Raw genomic sequence first — 21,366 nt, 5'->3', positions numbered from 1 at the left:
TGTCAGGCTTGCACGTGTGGATTTCTACTTTCTTCCACCTTCCTCCTCCTCCTTTTGTCCTTTTTCTTTATTCCTTTTATTATTTTCTGGTCTCTGCAGTTTTTAACCTTATTTTCACCACTGTTACTTAATGTCCATCAGTGTTTTCTCTACCTCATTTTCTTATATTCTGTAATTCTACCCACTAAGACTGTAGTAGTGTTTGTAACGGTTGGTTGATAATGACTTTTGAAAGTATGGAGCTCTATCCTCTCATACTATTTCAACCATGGCAGCTCATGACTCTTTAATACCACCACACTGTATTTAGTCAGAGACGATAATAACCTTCCCAGCGAAGCTCCTACAACATACATAAGTACTTTGATGTCACCTGTAAATATGAAATGGTGACGCACCAGACAAATGGCAACTCAGATTAGCTTTTAAAATGTGACGTACAAAAGATGCCAGAGCACAATACTGCAGCGACGGCGCCCTGGATGAGTGTGCCTTCCCCTCACTGTGTTGCCTGTCACTGAATCATAGAAAGTGAACTGATTACAACTCACACATGGCTGAGTTGCTTAAATAAAACATTGAGGCACAAGTATAATTGCATAACATCAAGTAATTATCCACAGAAACAGGCACCGCTTTCTGTAAAGATAATTGTGATGTGCAATAGTGAGACTATCTATACAGACTCATCTGTATTTGTAATATTACTCAAACAGATGACTTAACCCTTTCCTTACTGTCTTGAATTCCCCAAATATTTAGAAACTGTTAATCTGAATTGTGTTGTCACCATATTATAAAAGAAACAGCTGATTAAGCACAGACCAACATCATCACAGTTAAAAGAATGATAGTTTAATCACAATGAATGCTTCATTTAATGCAGTCTGGAAACTGGTGCAGCATGTATTAATTATACCCGTATCAGGTAATGATTGCTTAAAAATGTTACCCAGAGCTTGACTAATATTGTGGTTACAATACACAACAATGAAACCTTAATGTCCCTGCTTTGATTCCGGCCAGGGAAATTTGTTGAATGCTTTGCCCTTCTCTCTCGCCATCTTTCCTGTCCATATGTATGCTGTCAAACTGTCAGTAAAAAGGTGAAAATGCCACAAAAAAAATCTTAAAAGAAAGAATAAATATATGTTTGGCAATATTTTGATAATCTAATCTTATATATTTCAGAATCTCTGCTGTTTAGATAGGTTTTATTCTGATTTACAACAACCTCAAAATAATCTCCACAGTTCTAATCTTCACAATAAAAACAAAAAAAAAACAAAACAGAAACTAAAAAGAACCGAAACAAAAGACACAAATTCAGTCCAACATGGGGCCATGCAACAAACTATAAATATAACACAAACAAGCACTGAGCATAAAATTAAAGCTTGATGCAGAAAAAAATGTGTCGAAAAGGTAACAATATAATTATAAACCATATGCATGGAAAATACCGATATTGTGCACGGTGCACTATTGTTATATCTTCTACTCTTTCTTGTGTTTTAAGTGTATCAAAACATCAGTAATACTCAATGGTAAACTTACTTTTATATCAGCACACAGCTGCTTTTAGCTTAGTTTTTAATTCTACGCATGGTAGTAGACAGATATTAACAGTTTTTCAATGGTATGTGACTCACTTTTTTGCGCTGGCGCACGGGCATAAACAAACCACGTTTTTGGCCATTACTCAAGAATTCATACGCTGATTATGATAAAATACACTTACTACCTTTTTATTAAATTCCTTCAAAGTCTTCACTGTATATATTATATGAGTCTGGACCCACATGGATGTAAATTGCAACTTGACTGGTTGGCAGAGGCATGCAACCATCCTGTGAGGAATTAATAGCTCTCAACAGCCTGCTTCAATAATATTATGATTCAGTTCCGAAAATTTCAAATGATATACAGTACACTGTGTCTCGGTTATCAGTGTCCTCTCCACGGTGTCTCTGGCAGGGGTGTGTGTTTGAGTGTGTGTGTGGGTGCATGTGTGTGCATGTATGGGGTTGTCTGGATTGGAAATTTGGAACAGAGTCATAACGTAGCTTCAAGACAAATGTCCGCATTGTGTCCTCAGCTGACTTAGTTTTGTGATGTGTCTGATGTTTGTGTGTGTGTGTGTGTGTGTGTGTGTGTGTGTGTGTGTGTGTGTGTGTGTGTGTGTGTGTGTGTGTGTGTGTGTGTGTGTGTGTGTGTGTGTGTTTCCCTACACTAGGTTGGCTGCTTTGGGGGGAACATTTTGTTGTATCCTAGCAGATGAAAATTGGACAGTTTGATCAGGGTCTGAGAGCTACAAGGTCGTATGAAATTGAATTAAGTGTACATTTTTATTTAGTTGTGGACCTAACCTTACCATTATTGGTCTTGTAGAACCAGGAGGAGTATTTCCTCACTGACAGCCAAGAAGGGTCAAAGCCTGTCCTCCTATGCTTTTGGGGGGGGGGGGGGGTGCAGCTATAACAGCAACAGAGCTGCTAGCATCCTCGCCGCTGTTACCAGATTGCATGCGTTTAGAAAATGCTGATATTTTGGCCCGACTTGCAAACGTTTGGGGTCAGCATCTGTCCATCTTTGGCTTTAGAAGGATTTAAAAGTTTTATTGCACTTAACATAACGCGTCGTCAAACTGTCTCTCCTCTGCTCGACTCTGTCCGTGTGGGGAGGGTCTAAGACACACACACACACGGTGAAACAGAAAAGCACTGAGCTGAAATTAAACGAGTGCACATAAATTAGGTAAATAACATGAATAAAATATTTTGGTTTTTATATTTAAATTTCTTTTTTTCTTTGGTTTCTTGGCGGTTGTTGGGATGCATATGGTGTGTTAGTTGCATTTGTGTCTTTGTCCTTGTCATGGTATGGTGCACATATTGCTTAAGTTATGCCAGACTGTGCCCCTGCTGTGTTTGCATTTATTTCTTGCAACTCTCACACTAGACCGAATTCTTAAATATCGTTGTATGTAATGATTAGGTATTCGAAGCAAAATATCAGGAGCACCACAAGGTGCTTAATCTTTAGGATTTGTTGAAACTGTTAAATCAACAAAAACTGAACATTATAGCCTCCATGAAGGTTGGATTTATTGAAGGACTGCATTAGTTTCAGCTAGGTTTACCTAATAAACTGGCCGCTGAGTGTGTAGCTAAACCACATTCTCAATATAATGAGTTCACGTAAGGAAGGCATAAACGTGCTAACAGGTTTTGTATTAAGTATTTGTGTCACCTCACATGGGATTACTAGACTTCACTTTATGTCAAACATCAAAAATACAATAAGACATCATCCTGTGACACTTATACAAAGCCAAAAGTAAAAATTTTTTTGTATACATTGTATACATTACTTCTACATGATTTCAGGTGGAGCTGAAACAATTAGTTGATTAATCGATTAGTCAATTAACAGAAAATTAAAAGGAAACTATTTTTATTTATGAATCTTTTGTCATTTTTCAGGCAAACATTCCTGAGTTCCAGCTTCTGAAGTGTGAGCATTTGCTGCTTTTCACTGTTTTGTATTTACATTTACTCATTTGGCAGATGCTTTTATCTAAAACAACCATCAAGTTTTGTAATATATGAAAAAATGAATATTTTTGGATTTTGGAATATTGTTTGGACAAAACAAAGGAAGAGCAGATGTTCCCTTTAGCTTTAGGAAAATTCACATTTTATAGACCAAATGACTAAAATAATAGGCAGATTAATTGGTAATGAAAATAATTTCTATTTGCAGTCGTAATTTCAAGTAACATGTTTATGTACAACATTTCGAATAAATTGTAAATCAAATATAGAGGAAGGTAAGAAAACCTCTTTTTTAAATACATTTTTGGGAATTCTTGCCCTTCATTAGACTGCCTATAGCATAGAACAGACAGGAAATGAGTGAAGACAGATGGGGGATGACGTCCTTGGCTGGACTCGATCTGTTATCTTAAAAATCAAGACCGCCAGGACGCTCTAAAAAAGAAATCAGTTTTGCTTCAAGCCTAATTTTCAATTAATAGAGATTTTTCTCCCCAACTAAGTGACTAATTTGACTTATACTTGTATAAGTACCACCACCACTGCTTTTTATCTTACCCCCTCAGTTGCAGCTTTAATCTCTGTCTGCACAGCGTGTACATGTGAGAGCATATACTATTAAATCTGCAGTGAAGGGATGTTGGACTGGTTCTGAAAGCAGAATGTTTCCCGCATCTGCATTTAAATGAAGCTTTAATTAAAAATAGGCCTCCAGAGGTCAGGCTTTATAGTGACTTTCAACCAGCTGAGAGGTGCTGTTACACAGAGCGTGAATCGCACAATTCTGCCAAGCAATACTATTTTCAACAATAGCCCAACACAGTGGTTGTTAATATGACAAATTAATACCTGCAGGACTACTACTACTGTAATGTTGTCACAGATTTATGTTTATTTTATGCTGTACAGGATATTTGAGTGTGACTGAGTCAGATTTGAGGGCCAGAAATATCTCTTTATAAATCATTCCTCTGATTTAATGATACTGCTTGACATGAAGGAATCTGCTGTACTACATAGCATTTAGACCTTTTATGTTGGGAAATAAAACAAACATTTTATTTTACGGGGATGAAATTTCCTATTATTTCCTAGGTAGGTTCCTGTAAGGAACTATGTAGTACATAAAGTACTAATGTGGGGAAAAAAGAGACAATGTTCTGACATAGTTATTTTAGTTAGGATCTAGTTGTGCTCTTGTGTTGAAAATATATCAAATCTAAATAATGACAAAAAATTAGAGAATTATAGAGAGAGGGGGGGTTTGGGTCACTTTAACTCATCACATCAGCATTTTTAAACTCCTGGCTACAACCCTGTAAAAAATGTTTACATAATGCTTCAACAGCTCATATACAGAGAAAAAAACTTATATCTAAATCTATATCTATAAATGTGTGTGTGTGTGTGTGTGTGTGTGTGTGTGTGTGTGTGTGTGTGTGTGTGTGTGTGTGTGTGTGTGTGTGTGTGTGTGTGTGTGTGTGTGTACACAGTAAAGACAGGAAGCTTGTGGACAGTTACACACTTTATGGACAAACCTTAGCTACTTTCCGTCGAAGAGAGTCACAAGTGTTGTGCCACAAGCGCGAGGTCGAGCTTTCCCTTCACAGGCACACCTCTCTGTGCGTCTCATTCAACTGACCACACGGTAGCTGACACAGATGTGAATGAGCTTCTACCTTTCTCTCCGAGTGATCGTTTTACAAGTAAATATAGCTGAAATCACAGCACAGCCATCGTCTTTAATTTATGTGTGTGGTGATTTTGTCAGACGACCTGGTTATAAAGTCAGGATTTTAGCAGCGCAGAGCAGCAGTTTGGAAATAGCTTGGGAGTGACTGCTGGTTAACATGTAACCTTAATGGGCCGAGTTTCAGTCACTATTTCATACCTGTTTCGTTGTCTGACAAGAGAAACAGAGAAACATGTAAACGAGAAAAGCTGTATTTGGAAATTTGCTGTATTCAGTTACTGTACATGTGAGCACAGAGGAGGAGAGAAGTAAAAAGATAAAGGGCTGAAACTGGCTGACACTAGGCAGAATGCAAATATGACACAGTGATTATGCTAATTAGCGTAATACGTCATCTAGCGACATTTAGCGACTATTCGAGCAGCCATATACCAGGTTTTGACCTAGTCTTGTTTGTTCTTCAGGCTCTTAACTTCAGCACGTTCAATTTGAAATAAAATAATGGATACTACATTAAAGTGCCATTTCTAAGCTTTAATTTGAGTAGGTTTACATCAATACAGAAAGAACTGTTTGGGATATATAGCCATTTAAACACATGGTGCCCAGATTTTAGATTTTTTTAAGCTGACCCCGGTAGAGGAGAGCACTGTTAAAGAACGAGATGATACCCCACCACTGAGCTGAGGATGAAAATTGTGGTCAGACTAGACACAGTCAACCCCCAGATTTGACTCCCCTGGCTCATTAACAAAGTCCCATCGAAAGAGACACTTGCAGACGTTAGCACAGTTCTACTTACTATCCCCACTACCACATCACGGTAACCAGTGAATTACGGATATGCCACTGCAACAGTAATCCTGGAGATACTTGGGTATGAGGTCGAGAATGCAACATGCAGAGCTGGAGAAGAAAGTTGGAATCCAAGATCAAGAAAACCCAGAGTGAATATTGAATACTGTGAATAGTGAAGTGAGCAGGAGATGAACTGATCTCCAAAATGCATAAAGTTAAATATGAAACATTCTTTTCTACATTTTAAGCAAGATTGATTATTTATTTATATATATTTATAAATTAATAATCAATCTTGCTCACACACACACATATATACATACATATAATTTTAGAGTGGGGAAATAAATGAAAGGGGCACTATACAAAAGTTTCAACACCCCAAGAGATTTGAGCTCTCAAATAACTTTTACCAAGGTCTCAGACCTTAATTAGCTATGGCTTGTTCACAGTCATCATTAGGAAAGGCCAAGTGATGCAAATTTCAAAGCTTTATAAATACTCTGACTCCCCAAAACTTGTCCCAACAATCAGCAGCCATGGGATCCTATAAGCAGCCTCCTACCACTCTGAAAATTAAAATAATTGATTCCCACAGAGCAGGAGAAGGCTAGAAGAAGATAGCAAAGCGTCTCATTTTGTAACGTAATTAAGAAATGGCAGTTAACAGGAACGTTGGAGGTCAAGTTAAGGTCTGGAAGACCAAGAACATTTGTTTGTGTATATACATACATACATACATTTAAGACCAAAAGAAATAATCAAACACAGATGAACATACATAGTATATATATTGTACAAAGGATTGTTAAGAATAAAAAAGACTGTATTGATTGAGAATTCATGATCACTTTGAGTCTTGACTTATCAGAAGCTCGCGGAGGATCTGGCTAGGATCAATGAGGGTTTTAAAAAATTTACAATACATCGAAGGGCTCCACCTTCATGAGCTTTTAAAAGGCATTCGTGACTGTGTGTCATTAACACTTGATTACCGCGAGTTTAAGCCCATTTTCAGGCTGCTGGTTAACAGAAGTGCAAGCACAAATCGAACATTGCTGCTCAATTTCTGGCCTCTCTGTCCTGGCGTCCAGTCAAGTTCAGGGTCTGTGTTACAAATGTGCTGATCACTTACAAAGCGCTGCCTGGTCTGGCTCTGGAGTTTCTTCAGATAAACATTTGAATACATTTTTGTGAAAAAGGAGGGCTATATTTTGTCCCCCATCCATTGCATATGAAGCACATTAGGAAGAGATCTTTTAATAGCCAGTATTATCAGGAGGAATGATCACAACAAGAAAAGGCTATTGTTGCTGCTGCAAGACAGGCTCGAAAAACTGTGGGCCTGTCATTTAAGTTGTAATCACTTTAAAATGCTGAATTGTTTTTTTTAAATTTTTCTTGTGTGTTTTTAAGTCCTTTTACTTCTTTTGTCACCTCCTAAAAAGCACAAATATTTATTTATACCCTTAGTGTCTATGTTCCACCTGTGGTATATGTGGTATTTTCTAAAGACTGGATGGTTCACTCTGACTCTACCTATAGTGTTTATTAAAGCATTTGTATTCCGAGGTTGAGCTGTGGAGTTAATCTACCATGAGGTGAACCTTATTACTTTTCTGCAAACCCTCAAAATTGCATATTCATTTTCTGTGTCTAAATTACAGGATAACTTTTTCACGTTCTGCCGTCGAAGTCATCACTAAAATCTCCTCACCTCTCCTCACCTCTCCTCTCAGGCCGAGGCAGTGGGACAAAAATTACCACCGACCACGTTCAGCTTCAACCACACACAGTGTATCCTCTATGCACTGGGGGTCGGCATGTCCACCAAAGACCCGGACCATCTCAGGTGTGTATATAAGTATGATTGTGCTAATGACTGTAACTGCCTCAGCGGGTCTGACAAGTCAGTCCTTGTGAAAGTGAACTGACAGAAATGATAATCACTTTACTCTTACCTTGACTTGAGGGGAGAAAAAAAACACCAGAATCTATTCAGGCTGACAAACATGGGCCCTGTGCAGCCATCTGTGCTGTTATTTTTCTTTGCCTTCATCTATAAACTATTCCTCTGAAAGTGGGATTTTCCACAGTTCAGTAACACTAACATTTTCATGTAGGTTCCTGTATGAAGGCCATCCAGACTTTAGCTGCCTCCCCACCTTCGGGGTCATTCCCTCCCAGGCCGCCATGATGGATGGCGGGCTGAGCTCAGTCCCTGGACTAAGCATAGATTTTACACAGGTTAGACAACATGCATATTAATGTTTAAAATGTCTGTTTTTGTGTGTGCTAATAGGTGTGACCTTAATGTGTGTACATATTCGTATCCATATGTTATATTTCACAGATTCTTGCACACAAGAAGAACAGTAGTAATACACACAGTACTCATGCTAATGAGGCTGTAAGACTGTGGTATGATTATATATCATAACTGTTTGAATGTTTTATGTCAGGTATTGCATGGAGAGCAGTATCTGGAGCTTTACAAACCTCTACCAACCTCAGGTATTTCATCCTCTACTATTAAAGTACATACAATTTGTTGTATCTAAGTCGTTAATGTAATTACTATAGATTTTACATTATAACAAATGCAGTAAAAGCTTTTTTAGAGCCTCACTGAGTCTTTTTACCTGGATTCATGTCAGAGTATATAACGTCATAATATATATATAATGTCATGTAACCGGGATCGCTCTAAGTTTAATAGATAATTTAGACTTGATACTGAGCAACTCTCTCTAGGTCTTTGAAAAGCCGTTTTTATGATGCCTCGAAGATTAGGAACTCTAGTTTGGGCCAGTTTACCTCTTAAGCCATGATAGAGTTTTAACTGTATGAGTAAAATCCTATTTATAGGATATGTATAAATTTTAAATAAATAAATAAAATAAAATAAAATTCCTGATGATATATCAAACGCCCCGTAGGTCGTTTAACAACCCTTGCTGCTGTTTTGAAGGTATTTAAAGAATTCTCAACGACGCTTTAAACCTTCTGTATGAAAAAATGTTCAGAGACCCGCATGATTTAAAAAGATTTTCAACTCGTTTCCCAAATTTTGACTTTCATTTCCTAATCCAAACAAAGGTGTTAACCAGAAAGGACATATCTGTCAGTTTGATTGGTACAACGTAAATTAAATTTACAAATTGTATAACCAGTTATTTTGGTCAGTAAAAATTTTACTTTCTTACTCTCTTTATAGTGTTACTTTCATTATCAGTTAATCTCATGATTAATTTGTCAATTAAATGATTAGTTGTTTAGTCTCTAAACATCTGAAAATAATTTAATATCCCACATCATATAGGGATGTCTTTAAAATAACTTTTTTTTGTTTTGTTTTGTTGACCGACAATGAAAAACCGAAAACAAAATTCAGTTAACTATAATGTAAGATGTGTAAAAATGGCAAATCCTCACATTGGAGAAGCTGGAAGTGTCAAATGTTAGGCATTTTCGCTTGAGAATCTACTTAATCAATTAACAAAATAGTTTTAGATTTATTAACTGATTGTTCCAGCTCTAGTATAAATCTATCAGGGAAACGTGTTGAGTATTTCAGGACTGTGGAATTAACTTCAAAATTGCACTGTTGTTAAATGGGCTTGCAGAGACACAGCTCTGTGACTGGAACATAATGATAATACATGTCAGGCATGAAGTGGTTGCAGTCTTGTCATGTACATAATTAGTTTAGTAGTATTACGTATGCGCAGGACTAAATTATGATACATTATTAAGGTGGAGAGTAAATGGGTCAAAAATACTGTATTTTCAGGTAAACTTACCTCTGAGGCCACCATAGCAGACGTGTTGGACAAAGGGTCCGGCGCCGTCATCCTCTTGGACGGTGAGTTTCTTTGCCCTTCAGGGTTCACAGCTTTTATCATGTAGTGTATTTATTTCACATTCATTTGTTTTCGTCACTTACATGTGTCTTCTCCTGAAAGTTGCCTCTTAGGCTGAATTAATGGAAGTTAATTTACAGTTTGTGACTGCAGGGATTGAAATAATGGTCTGAGAACGGCTGGTATTGTTGTTTGACAATTCCATAGAGATGGATGATATTAGAACCACTCTGATTTATAATTAATCCGACTTAAAACAAATAACGTGGGACCTGTCGTTCCCTGAGGATTCACAGGGAAAAAAAGTCTATGTACTTTCTCTATACACACTAAACCAGTCAGCTTCTGTTATCTTCCTAGAGTAAAGTAAAGTAATTTCTGGGTAAGACAGCACGTCACAGTGACACCCTGCAGAAGCAGCTTTGTTTGTCTTTATTCCTGGTTATATTTTGAACTGACCTGATGACATTAACCAGCCAGAAGGCTGTCTGTGGTCTGGATTTGATTGCTTCTGACAGCTGCTAATCATCTCTTCACAGTTGGCCTTCACATGGCTGTTTCTCCCTGCTCCAATTTCACTATAAATGGTGCTGTAATGAACAAATGTGGCTGAGGCAGGTGTTGTCCTCTCTTTGTATACTGTTATACTTAATGTCAGAATATGTGCCACTTATGTGGCGTATCATTCAGCGGGATTGCCAGGCAGGTGATTTCAACCAAAGAATTAGAATACTTTTGCCACTCTTTAGTCAACATCTACTGCATATTAGTGAGAGTAGCATTCTGAAACAAACAAATGTACCTTTCTTACCAAAACACATCTCGGGCATCCTTAAGGCATAACAAACTCAATGATTGCATTTCCTTCCTCATAAAACAGTATAAGTATTTGCTAGCAAGCAGTCTTTTTCTGCCCTGCCTTTCGTTGGCCATCCATCAGCCTGAATCTGGCTGTGTTTGTGCGGGTGCATGTGCGTCCTCAGGCATGTACACGAGGTGCAAACAAATCAGGGACTTTCAGACAAAAAGATGGGGCATCCCTCATGGCTTAGGGAGCTTCGGCAACGTACGGCCGGGGATCTTTGTTGAATCTCTTACTCCCTCATCTGTCTATAGTAAAGCATAAAACTATTAAAAAATACACTTGAAAAAACGTTCCATAGTACTACTAGTGGTCAAAAAACTCCACAGGGGTAGATTTATATAGTTGATTATTTTGGAGAACAGGATATTACATCAAAAACACATGAACACTGTACAAACTATGATAGATTTTTATAGATTAAACGACTCCAAAGTATGTTCAATAGTTGAGAGTAGCTCCACTTCAACCTGTGGCAACATCAATATGTTACTCACACATTAATGCAGCAGTAATAATATTGGAAAACTATGATAAATAATAATATACCACTGTAAAGGGAAAATGCTGCATGATGATTTTTTTTTTTTTTTTAAGCTGATTGTGAAATTTTGTATGCAGGACCTTAACTTGACTTTACTGTTGTTTCTCTGTGGCATTGCTACTTTTATATAAGCAAATGGCGTGAATACTTCTTCTACCATGGATATAGTTTGAATTCTATATTTGTGCTGCTTTACAGTGAACACCTACAGTGGCGACGAGCTGGTGTGCTACAACCAGTTTTCAGTGTTTGTGGTTGGAGCTGGAGGCTTTGGAGGGAAGAGAACCTCTGAGAAAGCCAAAGTATATATTCCATATTTGACTTACTTTACCAAAATGGACCAAAAAAAAAGACACTGTAAATAAATGTTGCCTCATATTTGATTGGTTTTATGTGTGTTTTATCTCTTCCAGGCTCCTCTGCCGCCACCCCAACGGGCACCGGATGCTGTGGTGATTGATTCTACCACAAGAGACCAAGTGAGTGTGTCTGTGTGGGTTTTTTGGTGCAGAATAAATCAGCTGCACTGATATTATGTGGGTGGAAATAAGACATATTGTTTTGTGCCTCTGTAATAACCGTGAAGTTTAAGGCAAAATGTAAAGGCACGGCAAAGTGTTGCACAAGGTTTTCATTCTTTCTCAAAAAAAGGACACTGACTATGTTTGCTGCAGAAAATAAGAAAGAAAAGGGTGGAACAGAAAACTAAATCCCTTGAGCAATTGAAATGATTGCAACTGTATCACTTCAAAGCCATTCTTATTTTAGGTATATCTTCTCTTGCCTTCATTATAGTTTAATTTCATCCCACATTTGTGTATGAAAAGTTCCGGGGTTTATGAATTAGATATAGATCTAAACAATGTCTGTTTCCCCTGCGGTCACAGGCGGCCTTGTACCGTTTGAGTGGAGACTGGAACCCTCTTCATATCGACCCTAGCTTTGCTGCCATGGGAGGTGAGAGTCCGTACAGCTATTGTGGCTTCATGATTTTCTTTTTCATTCAGTTAAATGACTTAATTTATTTTGATCAAGACTAAATCTTTCCCTGAGATTTTATGCCAAATGATGCGATTTGATCTCATGCATGCTTAAAAATGCTCTCTGGCCAGGTTTCAAGGCTCCCATCCTGCACGGCCTGTGCTCATTTGGCTTCGCCGCGAGACACGTCCTCAAGCAGTTTGCCGACAATGACCCCTCCAGAATGAAGGCTATCAAGGTACATAAGTGCTGGATGATTTAAACTCTCTCATACATTTCACGGGTCATTGGGCCCCGGGCAAGAACCACTTGTATTAACAGGTTTGATTGATTTGAGAGAATTTGTCCCATTTATCCCGCGTACAGTCTGTCTTTCTCCAAAGGGGGAGACCCTTTGTTAAGTAACAAAAATAGACTTGCAAAATTAAGATTTTGTCCCACACACTTATGGGGAATTTATTAAATAGCTATGTTTCGGTCAAGTGACTTTCATCAAAGTAACATCACCCACTGTATAATACTCTCTTGACCGCCTCACATTTTAGTCATGGGCCAATTTGCTTTAAAATGAAGTTGCTGGGGTTTTTTTTAATTTTTTTTTAATCTACCTTCATGTCAAAACATTCCCTCTTTATTTCTGTCACAGTACGGCTCTGCTCTGGTGACATCTTATTGGTAGCTGTATGCTGATACGACTGCTGACACTTACACTTAGGTTAGGTTTTCATCTCAAGATTTCCGACAGTAGGACTTAAAGCTCTGCAGAACGAAACTCTTCTTTTTATTCTATGGTAACATGAATGAAACTTGCTCCCAAGTGGAGTGGAAGAGGCAACGTAGTAATTTTAGTGGCGTTAATTATGCAAATGAAATCTCAGAAACATGAATCCACACGAACATGAACCACAATTTGGGGCGATTTAAGAGAATTTAATGAATCAGACTTCTTATACGACCAGAGTTCACTGAAGAAAAATAAGACAGGTTTAGGATAAGAATAAGAAAATGTGCCTTCAGGCGCCCATTGACATTTGCAGTTTTAACCTTTAATTTTTACAATAAAAAAAAAAAAAATCTTTTGGATTGTGATCACACCGTGGAGTTTTTCACTGAAATCCATTAGGGTTTAATGCTTGATAAACTATTCAGCATTTATCAAGTCTGCTTAAATGTCATAAAATCACGTAATTACAGATCCATTGACTCCACCACCCTCGTCTCTCATTCTCAGGTTCGCTTTGTGAAGCCAGTGATGCCGGGTCAGTCACTACAGACTGAAATGTGGAAGGAAGGCAACAGGATACACATCCAGTGCAAGGTCAGCATTTATAGCATTAGCGTGGATTCCAGTCATCATAACAGATTTCTGGACGAATGGGTCTGACTTGTCATTTCAGTGCTGTTCTCTGTTCTTCTGTGATCGTTCTGCATGTGTCCTCCTGATCACTGCTCTTCTCTTTCGTCCAGGTGAAGGAGACGGATGCCGTCGTGCTATCGGGGGCCTACGTGGATTTACATGCCATATCAGACCCCTCTCCAGAAAATTTCGCTCAGGTATGTTGATCCGAAATTGCCCCATTCAAACAACAATCCTCCTTTTCTTTCCCTTCTAAAAGATTCCTTCATGTAGCCCAGAAGCTCCTTTCCTTTTTAGTTCATTAGGTAATTTAGACAAAATCAATTTGTACTTTTAAAAGGGAGTTAGACCTCTACACATCTAATGACGAGTGTTTCTGTTATGTCTGCCTTTGTGCAGGGGGGAGGCCTTCAGAGTGAGCTGGTGTTTGCCGAGATCGGTCGTCGTATTAAAGACTTGGGCTCAGAGTTGGTGAAGACGGTGAATGCTGTGTTCGGCTGGGAGATCACCAAAGATGGCAAGAACACTGCACAGTGGAGTAAGTGAACTGAACGCTGTACAGACACATTAAAAAAACACCGCTGGTTCATAGTCAGTGTAATATGGGAAAAAACATCAGTTCAGTTCAGGTCTTGATTGTCCCACGAAGGGAAATTCTATTTGCAGTAAAAAATATAAACACAGTAAAGTAATTAAAAACAAGTGATTAAAGTCCAACTGAAATCACATTTAGTCATCTGGTTTTTGCAGGCTGAAAATAATGACAACTTGTTTTTTTTTTTTAAACGTATTAATAGTTTGCTAAAAGTAAAAGAAGAGAAAGCGGATCTTTGGGGAGAATATCAGAATCACCTTATGTGCGAATCGTCTGCTTAACCTGTCTGACAGAGAAGGCTTGACAGTGTTGCCCACTTGACTTTTGTTTGGCTCACCAGCAACTCGCTGAGAGGGTCAGGGCTGATCGTATGACGGATTTGTAACACCACGAACCTCCTGTCATCGTTTGTTTATTACACTGCAGCTCACTGAAGTGTCTCACTCTGAAGTTTGCGGTTTAGTGCTTTCCTTACGCCTTAACACATTGTCAGTCTCTTCGGTCTCTGCGCCAGCGCTCAGAAATCAGTCAGAAAACATGATTTACTCTGACACTTGCCCATGACACAAAGGTTGAAATATGAGTATGAGCTGTACAGTTGACAAGTTAATTGGACCCAGATTGACATTTTGCTAACAAGCTGTCAAATAAACCATCAAAACTGGGACAAAAATCTGTGCTAATGACTGAATAATGACTCCAAGCACAAGAGAGCTGTGGAGGCAAAGCAGACAAGGCCAGCCAACCCAGGGAAAGTGAAGTGTTTATGCTTTGTTCCATCTTCTGGCTCTACATTGGCTTTTTTTTTTTTTTCTCCCCCCCCTCCCACTGTCCTCTTGTAGCCATTGATCTGAAGAACGGCAGCGGCTCCTTGCATAAAGGCCCTTACAATGGGAAGGCAGATGTGACCTTCACAGTCTCAGATGAAGACTTCATGGAGGTCGTGCAGGGGAAACTCAACCCTCAGAAGGTGACATACAAACAAGTAGTCAGGCCTGTTCAGTTACCACCAACCTCTTTTGATGTGACATGCTTTAACAAAGGGTTATTTAAATGCTGTGCTGTGAATGGTCCTGTGGTTTTTTTTTTTTTTTTTAATGCATGTTTATCCATGTGAAAGCCTGATTTATACAACATTGTAGCACATTAACTCCTGCTTTACATCGATGTTTCTTTAAAGCTCTTTGTGCTCACAGAAGGGAGCATTTTAGATCAAGTTTTGCAAAATGGATGCTAAAAGGGCTTGAAATAATGAGGGTGTGGTGAAAATGTAACGTCATCTTTTATATCCTGTCTTTTTTTCCCCCCGATGTTAAAATCACTTCCTGTGCATTTTAATTAAAGTGAAAGTGCCTTTGAAGAGCCTTTCAATCCGTTGTGACTACTCCCCTGATCTCATCATGTGGAAATCAGTGATCTGTCAAACCGAGTTCACGAAGCACTCGGCGCGAAATCAGTCGATGCTACTTTTTTACGTCTGTAGCATTTCCCTTGTCACAGGGATTGGCCATCACTGTACAGATTTTCTATGCTTCCTGGAGCCCTCGATATTGATCTGAGGCCTGAGTGTGTGCGTGTGTGTGTGTGTGTGTGTGTGTGTGTACCGCGTCAGCAGGCTGTGGTGCTGAAGATCCCTCAGGCAGGGTCTTTCCTGGCCTGTCTGATGATGAAAGGAACAGCTGGAGAGAGATTATTTGGTGGAGTTGAAAGGGACACTGCTAACCGTCATCCCGTGATTGATTTTTAGCCGAGGAATACGTCTCACATCCTCAATAGTTCAGTTCACACATAGAGACTTTTCTTCTGCACCTCTCAGCTGTGAACCTTTTATTAATATTAATGTTATTTCATTGTTCTGCTGCCAAAGCAACCACGGTCACGCATTTCCTTTTGCCCGAATCCCGGCTTGTTGTTTTATCATTTGTATGAAGTGTTAGCCGCAGGCGTTTTGGCCGTCTTACTCGTTTGTGTGCTTGTAAAGGAGCAACAGCCAACCAGCTAGAAATCAGAGGAGACTCTGTGCATCTTGAAAAAAAAATTAATCAAGTGTGTGTTTGTTGTCTTGATAGGCGTTCTTCTCTGGCAAGCTGAAGGTTAGAGGGAACATCATGCTGAGTCAGAAGCTGGAGGTCATCCTCAAGGTCTACGCCAAGCTGTGAGGCTCTCAGCCAAGAAGTCAGATGACTCTAGGAACCAACCAGCCTACCAGCTCTCAGCGTCTGTCTGCTTTTCTTGTCCTGAGTCATGTGTGTGTACTTCCGTGCTGTACCACTAAAGAGATCACGTGGATACAGATACAAGCTTTGTCACATCTTCAGGTATTGGCAATAGGAGAAGCGATAATTCAGTGTCATTTCAGCTGGTTAGAGTTTAACTTGGTTGAACTAAACGTGCACTAAACACACCTGCATTTAAAGATTCAAATGGGGAATTAACCATGGGTCTTCATGAATTTAGTCAAATTATACTGTCTTAATCGGTCATCGTATTCTTGTATTAGTACAAATAAGTATCTACTATAGCGAAGAACTGAAATTTTGCCTAAGATTTGATAAATGTACCGGTTTAAGTGATAACAATTAAAATCTAATCCAGTTTTTAATCTCGGTTTGACTAAAGTCATAATTCAGCAGTCTGTCATGTCATTATGATGACTAATTGACCTTTGCTGTTAAGTCACGGACAGTTTTATCAGTTACCTGATGCTGTAATCACAACAGAAACTTGGAGAGTTACAGTAATATAGAGTTTGCTCATTATGGAAATAAGGATATTCAGTTTTATAATAATATCAGTGCTATTGTTATGTAATTGAATGATTCCTCTGCTATGAAAACAAACTTATTCAGAACCTTAATTCTGTATGTTTAATTAAAGTAAGATATAATTGGTATTTTTGAAATAAACATGTATCAAATGACTGTGTAATGTGAGAGGTGTTGCTAACAATAATGAACCTAGAGAAAATTATCACCCAAATCTGTAGCTCCCCTCAGCTTTACAGAGCTTTATAGTGAGTAGCTTTTAGCTCCTTGTTTAGCTGTTAAGTCACAATTGTACTTTTTTGATTCACTCTCACTTCTCTTAGTGTGGTTTTTCGGCCGCAGCTTGCAGCTGTGTTCAACTGAAAAGCTGTTTAAAAAAAAAAAAAAAACCCCACTGACAACTACCTGTTCAGCACCAAACAGCGGACGAACACAGTTAGTGCCCAGGTGCTGAACATTGTGGAGCATTCAGCAGCTTAGGAGCCTGATGTTTCCCTCAGCAGCTGGTAGAGACCAAAAACAGAGGTAAAAGAGAGTGAATATTTGACTTACATTTGCCAGATGGACAGAAACACGATTCCCAATCAGTGCTAATGTTGTTCTGTAACTGCTGGATGTGTAAATAAGGAACTATTTGCTGACAAGTTCACCATATTGACTTAAAAGGTGGTGATATGTCAGTGTTGCGTTAACAACTTGTTTCTGTTGCCCCGCGTCAAAAAAAAAAAGTTACTACAGGTTTCTAGATACTCTGGAGTTTTTCAACCTCTAGTAGCACTATGTAGCAATGTTTCTATGAATGGTCCTATGTTGTTGTTCTGAGACCATACAGCATGTTCCTGCTGCCGACAGTTGGTGGGAGTAACGTGCAAACAAATGTAGCAGTTTCCCCACAAAGGCTGTGAAGAAGACTTAACAAGTAGACATGGACGTAAATAATGTAGAATTTGAAACATACCTATATATACTCTGTGTGTGTTTATATACATATATATACATATATATGTGTGTGTGTATATATATATATATATATATATATATATATATTGTGTGTGTGTGTGTGTGTGTGTGTGTGTGTATATATATATATATATATATATATATACAGACATTTTTACAGGCTTTGAAACTGTTTTGAGGGGGGAAATGCATTCAACACATTTGTTAGACCTCAAGGATACAATAAAAATAACTTTTTTTTTTAAACAATAACTGCAGGTTGTGTTTAAGTCAGAAACAGTTTCATGTACCTGACACTAATCACAAGAGACTTTTTTTTTAAAATGTGTAGAAATGTAGTTTACTAGCTATAAAAATAATTACTTTATTTTTCAATCAGTACAATTAGGATTAATGTCAATGGTTTTGTTTGTTGCTCTTTAATGGAAACAAAGTTATTCAGACTAGAAACAATTTAAATATGTTACTTTTAGACTTCAAAATGGACAGGAATTATTGCAATCAAAGTTTAATTTTACCTGTATCTAATAAAAATGTGGCGCTTCTGTTTGAGATAAAAGTGTCATTTTCCATCATTCACTGTATATACAAAGTTTATAAAAAGGTAGAAAAGGATGTTAGAAAAGAATGTTAAAAATGGGGTTGTAATGAGTATATGATGACTTTGTACAGTATCTTTTTTGATCCTATATATTTTCTTGATTTGTGACAAGTTATAAATCAGATTCCAATGAATCTAAAGCAATAAGAAAGAAAACACTGATGTTTGCGAAAAACATCAAAAATGCACTGGTATGATCGAACATCACCCGTTTTCAAAATTACAAAAAACATTGCTCATGTTACATAGTTTTTTATTACATTGGTACATTTTCCGTATATAATACATTGATTAACACATTATCTTCATTATAAAATTAGAATTATCTGATCAAATTCACATTTGCAAGATTGAAGAGGGAAAAAAAGGGTAGAAATTAAGAGTTGATAGTTATGATTTGGTTCTTTGAGTAAGCTGAGTGAGGAAGATAAGCAGTGTTTGATAAAATGAATTTTATTCTCCAGTTTTTGTAGGACTACATATAGTTTGGCTTTGATAAAATGTAAGGTATTCTCCATTTACTGCATGAATACACATCATTTTCCAACCACTTTGATTTGTGGCAATATGGTTGTTCAAGCTCACAAACTGAAAAAAAGAAACGGTAATCGAGAGAAGAAAAAAAAAAAAGCAGGAAATAAGATTACATCTGCCTTTTGAACACTTAGTCTATAATCCTAATTATGAACATATTTCATAAATATACCTGTATTTATACAGAATTATATTCTTCCTAAAGTGGCTTTTGTCATTACCCGCTGTTTCTCTACGACTAGTCGTCAGACTATAGTTATTATGAGAAGCATAGTTTATGGATCTATGTATATACATAACTGCAATAAATCTGCTTCATCTTAAAGGTTTTCCTCAGTTTATCCTCCCTGAAATCAAAGCGAATGTACATTTGTTTTCCTACAGCAGCGCAACAAGGTTCTGTGAGTAGTTAGCTTAATCGATTATACTCTTTCACACTCAACTGCTATTGGACACTGTGCAGTTACACCGACCTCGATTACAGTTTCTGAGCATGTGCACTGAAGGGAATGTGCTGCATCTGGATGATATAGAAAGAAACTGAATGATAAGGAAAGTGAAGTTAAGGTAATTACTGTAATTGTTACAAAGGAACTGAATAGAAAACCAGATAAAGCAAGTCTGCTAATAAAATTAAGATTATTACAAGGCAAACAATATTGTTTCCAAGGCAATTTTCAATCATGGTCCATATGGAAAATGAAAGTTTGGAGTAGATGAAAGGGAAGTGCATTGTTACTGGAATAAAACATTTCCACAACAAAATAAGATATCCATTAAAACTTGTTTACTGCCCCCCCCTCAACCCCTTTCCATTGTCAACAGCAAAATTTCCTGCTACATGTTCTTAAGCTTAATGTCTAACCTTTCAAAAAACAGAATGCAGCCAGAAAAGTTATTATTCATTGTGTCCCCTACCAACGAGGGCCTTAAATTAAAGCTTCTTTGTGCAACTTAGTATCAGTAATAATCAATATAATCAGGACAAACAGCCCTAGTACTGTGCCAGCATGGCAGAGATTAAGGACACTTAATAATAATAATCATCATCATCATAATACCACTGATTAAATCTAGGCTGAGATAAACACACATCGTACTATATATTGTAATCTTATGACCAACGGCTCGGACTGCTTTATTGTCATCCAGCCTTGTAGCTATACGCATCACACTAAATATAATTTAGCTTAATTTTTATGTGCAAAATAGAGAAAGTGAAATGGCGCATTCAGGTGGTCCATGAAAGTTAGGAAAACACTGGGTTGCGGCACACATGTAAACTCAGGTCACAAATTGTGAGCAGCTGGATTAAGGGAACTGTTCGACATTTTGGGAAATACGCTTCTTATCTGGCAGGAGAAGATGAGAAGGCTGATTCTCCCCCATGTATGGCTGGTAGATTAGAGGCTTTAGCCAGCGGCGGGTTCTCCTCTCAGCCAGCTCGCTCGCTTTTTCTTCAATTGGGCGGGTTCCCGTGATTTGGGCTACTTTTCCGTGCCATCGGGGCGGTTCCGGGAAGGCGAGAGGGGGGGGGACACGAGTGGCAGGTGCGCGCAGGTGTTGTGAGAACAGCAGCGGGTTACCGATCTGCGGTCGAGTCCGCTCACGAACACGGCCCGCGGCTGCTCAGTGGCAGTGGCGCGCAGCTCGTGGAGGCAGTTCGGGCGGACTTCTTTAAAAACCCCCTGGTGCCCGACCGCTGTCATTTGCGTCCAGAATCAGTCATAAACTGCTCAAATCTGAACAAGCAGATATGATGCGCCATTTTTTTTAGATTCAGCGCGACTTAACAAAATAAAAGTGCGAATAAATCTCCAGGAATCCGCTTTGCAATCATAGAACAAGACGCTCTTTCTAACTCCGGAATGACTCTCACTTTTACGTTTTCTTTAGTATCAAAGTCATTTTACCATAGTTGCCTGTAAATCGACAGCAGACGGGAACTGCTCACAGCGGATTCGGCGTCCTTTTCATTTCCCGAAATGATAACTCCTGCTGTGCTCCATTAAAGATGCGTCTACTCTCCTCTGCTGAGGTGGATCAAGATCAACAGGACTCTAAACTCAGCAGGCTCGCCTCAAAATAAACCACATGAGTTTGTTACAACTAGGTTCAAAGGTGAAGACTTTTATGTTGTATGTAACATTACTCAAAAGACTGAAGATAAAAATAAAAAAATAATTATGCGGCAACTGCAAAGCCAAGAAATAGTCCGGTGCGTCTAATCAGCCGTAGAAAACAGCAAAAATTCTG

At 38.3% G+C, this 21,366-nt stretch overlaps 1 protein-coding gene across 1 annotated transcript in view; it reads left to right on the top strand.

The window, feature by feature from the left end:
* The window catches only part of hsd17b4 (hydroxysteroid (17-beta) dehydrogenase 4), a 31,674-nt gene extending 14,503 nt beyond the window's left edge, over positions 1–17,171 (top strand). The window contains exons 13-25 of the mRNA XM_040155893.1: positions 7,788–7,900; positions 8,172–8,295; positions 8,511–8,562; positions 9,842–9,913; positions 11,516–11,619; positions 11,731–11,796; positions 12,205–12,274; positions 12,430–12,536; positions 13,530–13,616; positions 13,766–13,852; positions 14,055–14,193; positions 15,093–15,220; positions 16,320–17,171. Of these exons, the coding sequence (XP_040011827.1) occupies positions 7,788–7,900; positions 8,172–8,295; positions 8,511–8,562; positions 9,842–9,913; positions 11,516–11,619; positions 11,731–11,796; positions 12,205–12,274; positions 12,430–12,536; positions 13,530–13,616; positions 13,766–13,852; positions 14,055–14,193; positions 15,093–15,220; positions 16,320–16,409 (1,239 nt within the window). The 3' untranslated portion in view covers positions 16,410–17,171. The remainder of the gene's footprint in view (positions 1–7,787; positions 7,901–8,171; positions 8,296–8,510; positions 8,563–9,841; positions 9,914–11,515; positions 11,620–11,730; positions 11,797–12,204; positions 12,275–12,429; positions 12,537–13,529; positions 13,617–13,765; positions 13,853–14,054; positions 14,194–15,092; positions 15,221–16,319) is intronic.
* Positions 17,172–21,366: the final 4,195 nt, after the last annotated feature.

Source organism: Xiphias gladius, chromosome 19 (assembly GCF_016859285.1).
Source record: "Xiphias gladius isolate SHS-SW01 ecotype Sanya breed wild chromosome 19, ASM1685928v1, whole genome shotgun sequence".
In the NCBI taxonomy this organism is placed as follows: Eukaryota; Metazoa; Chordata; class Actinopteri; order Istiophoriformes; family Xiphiidae; genus Xiphias; species Xiphias gladius.
Note: the sequence above shows the minus strand (reverse complement) of the source record. Positions and strands in the feature narration are given on the sequence as shown.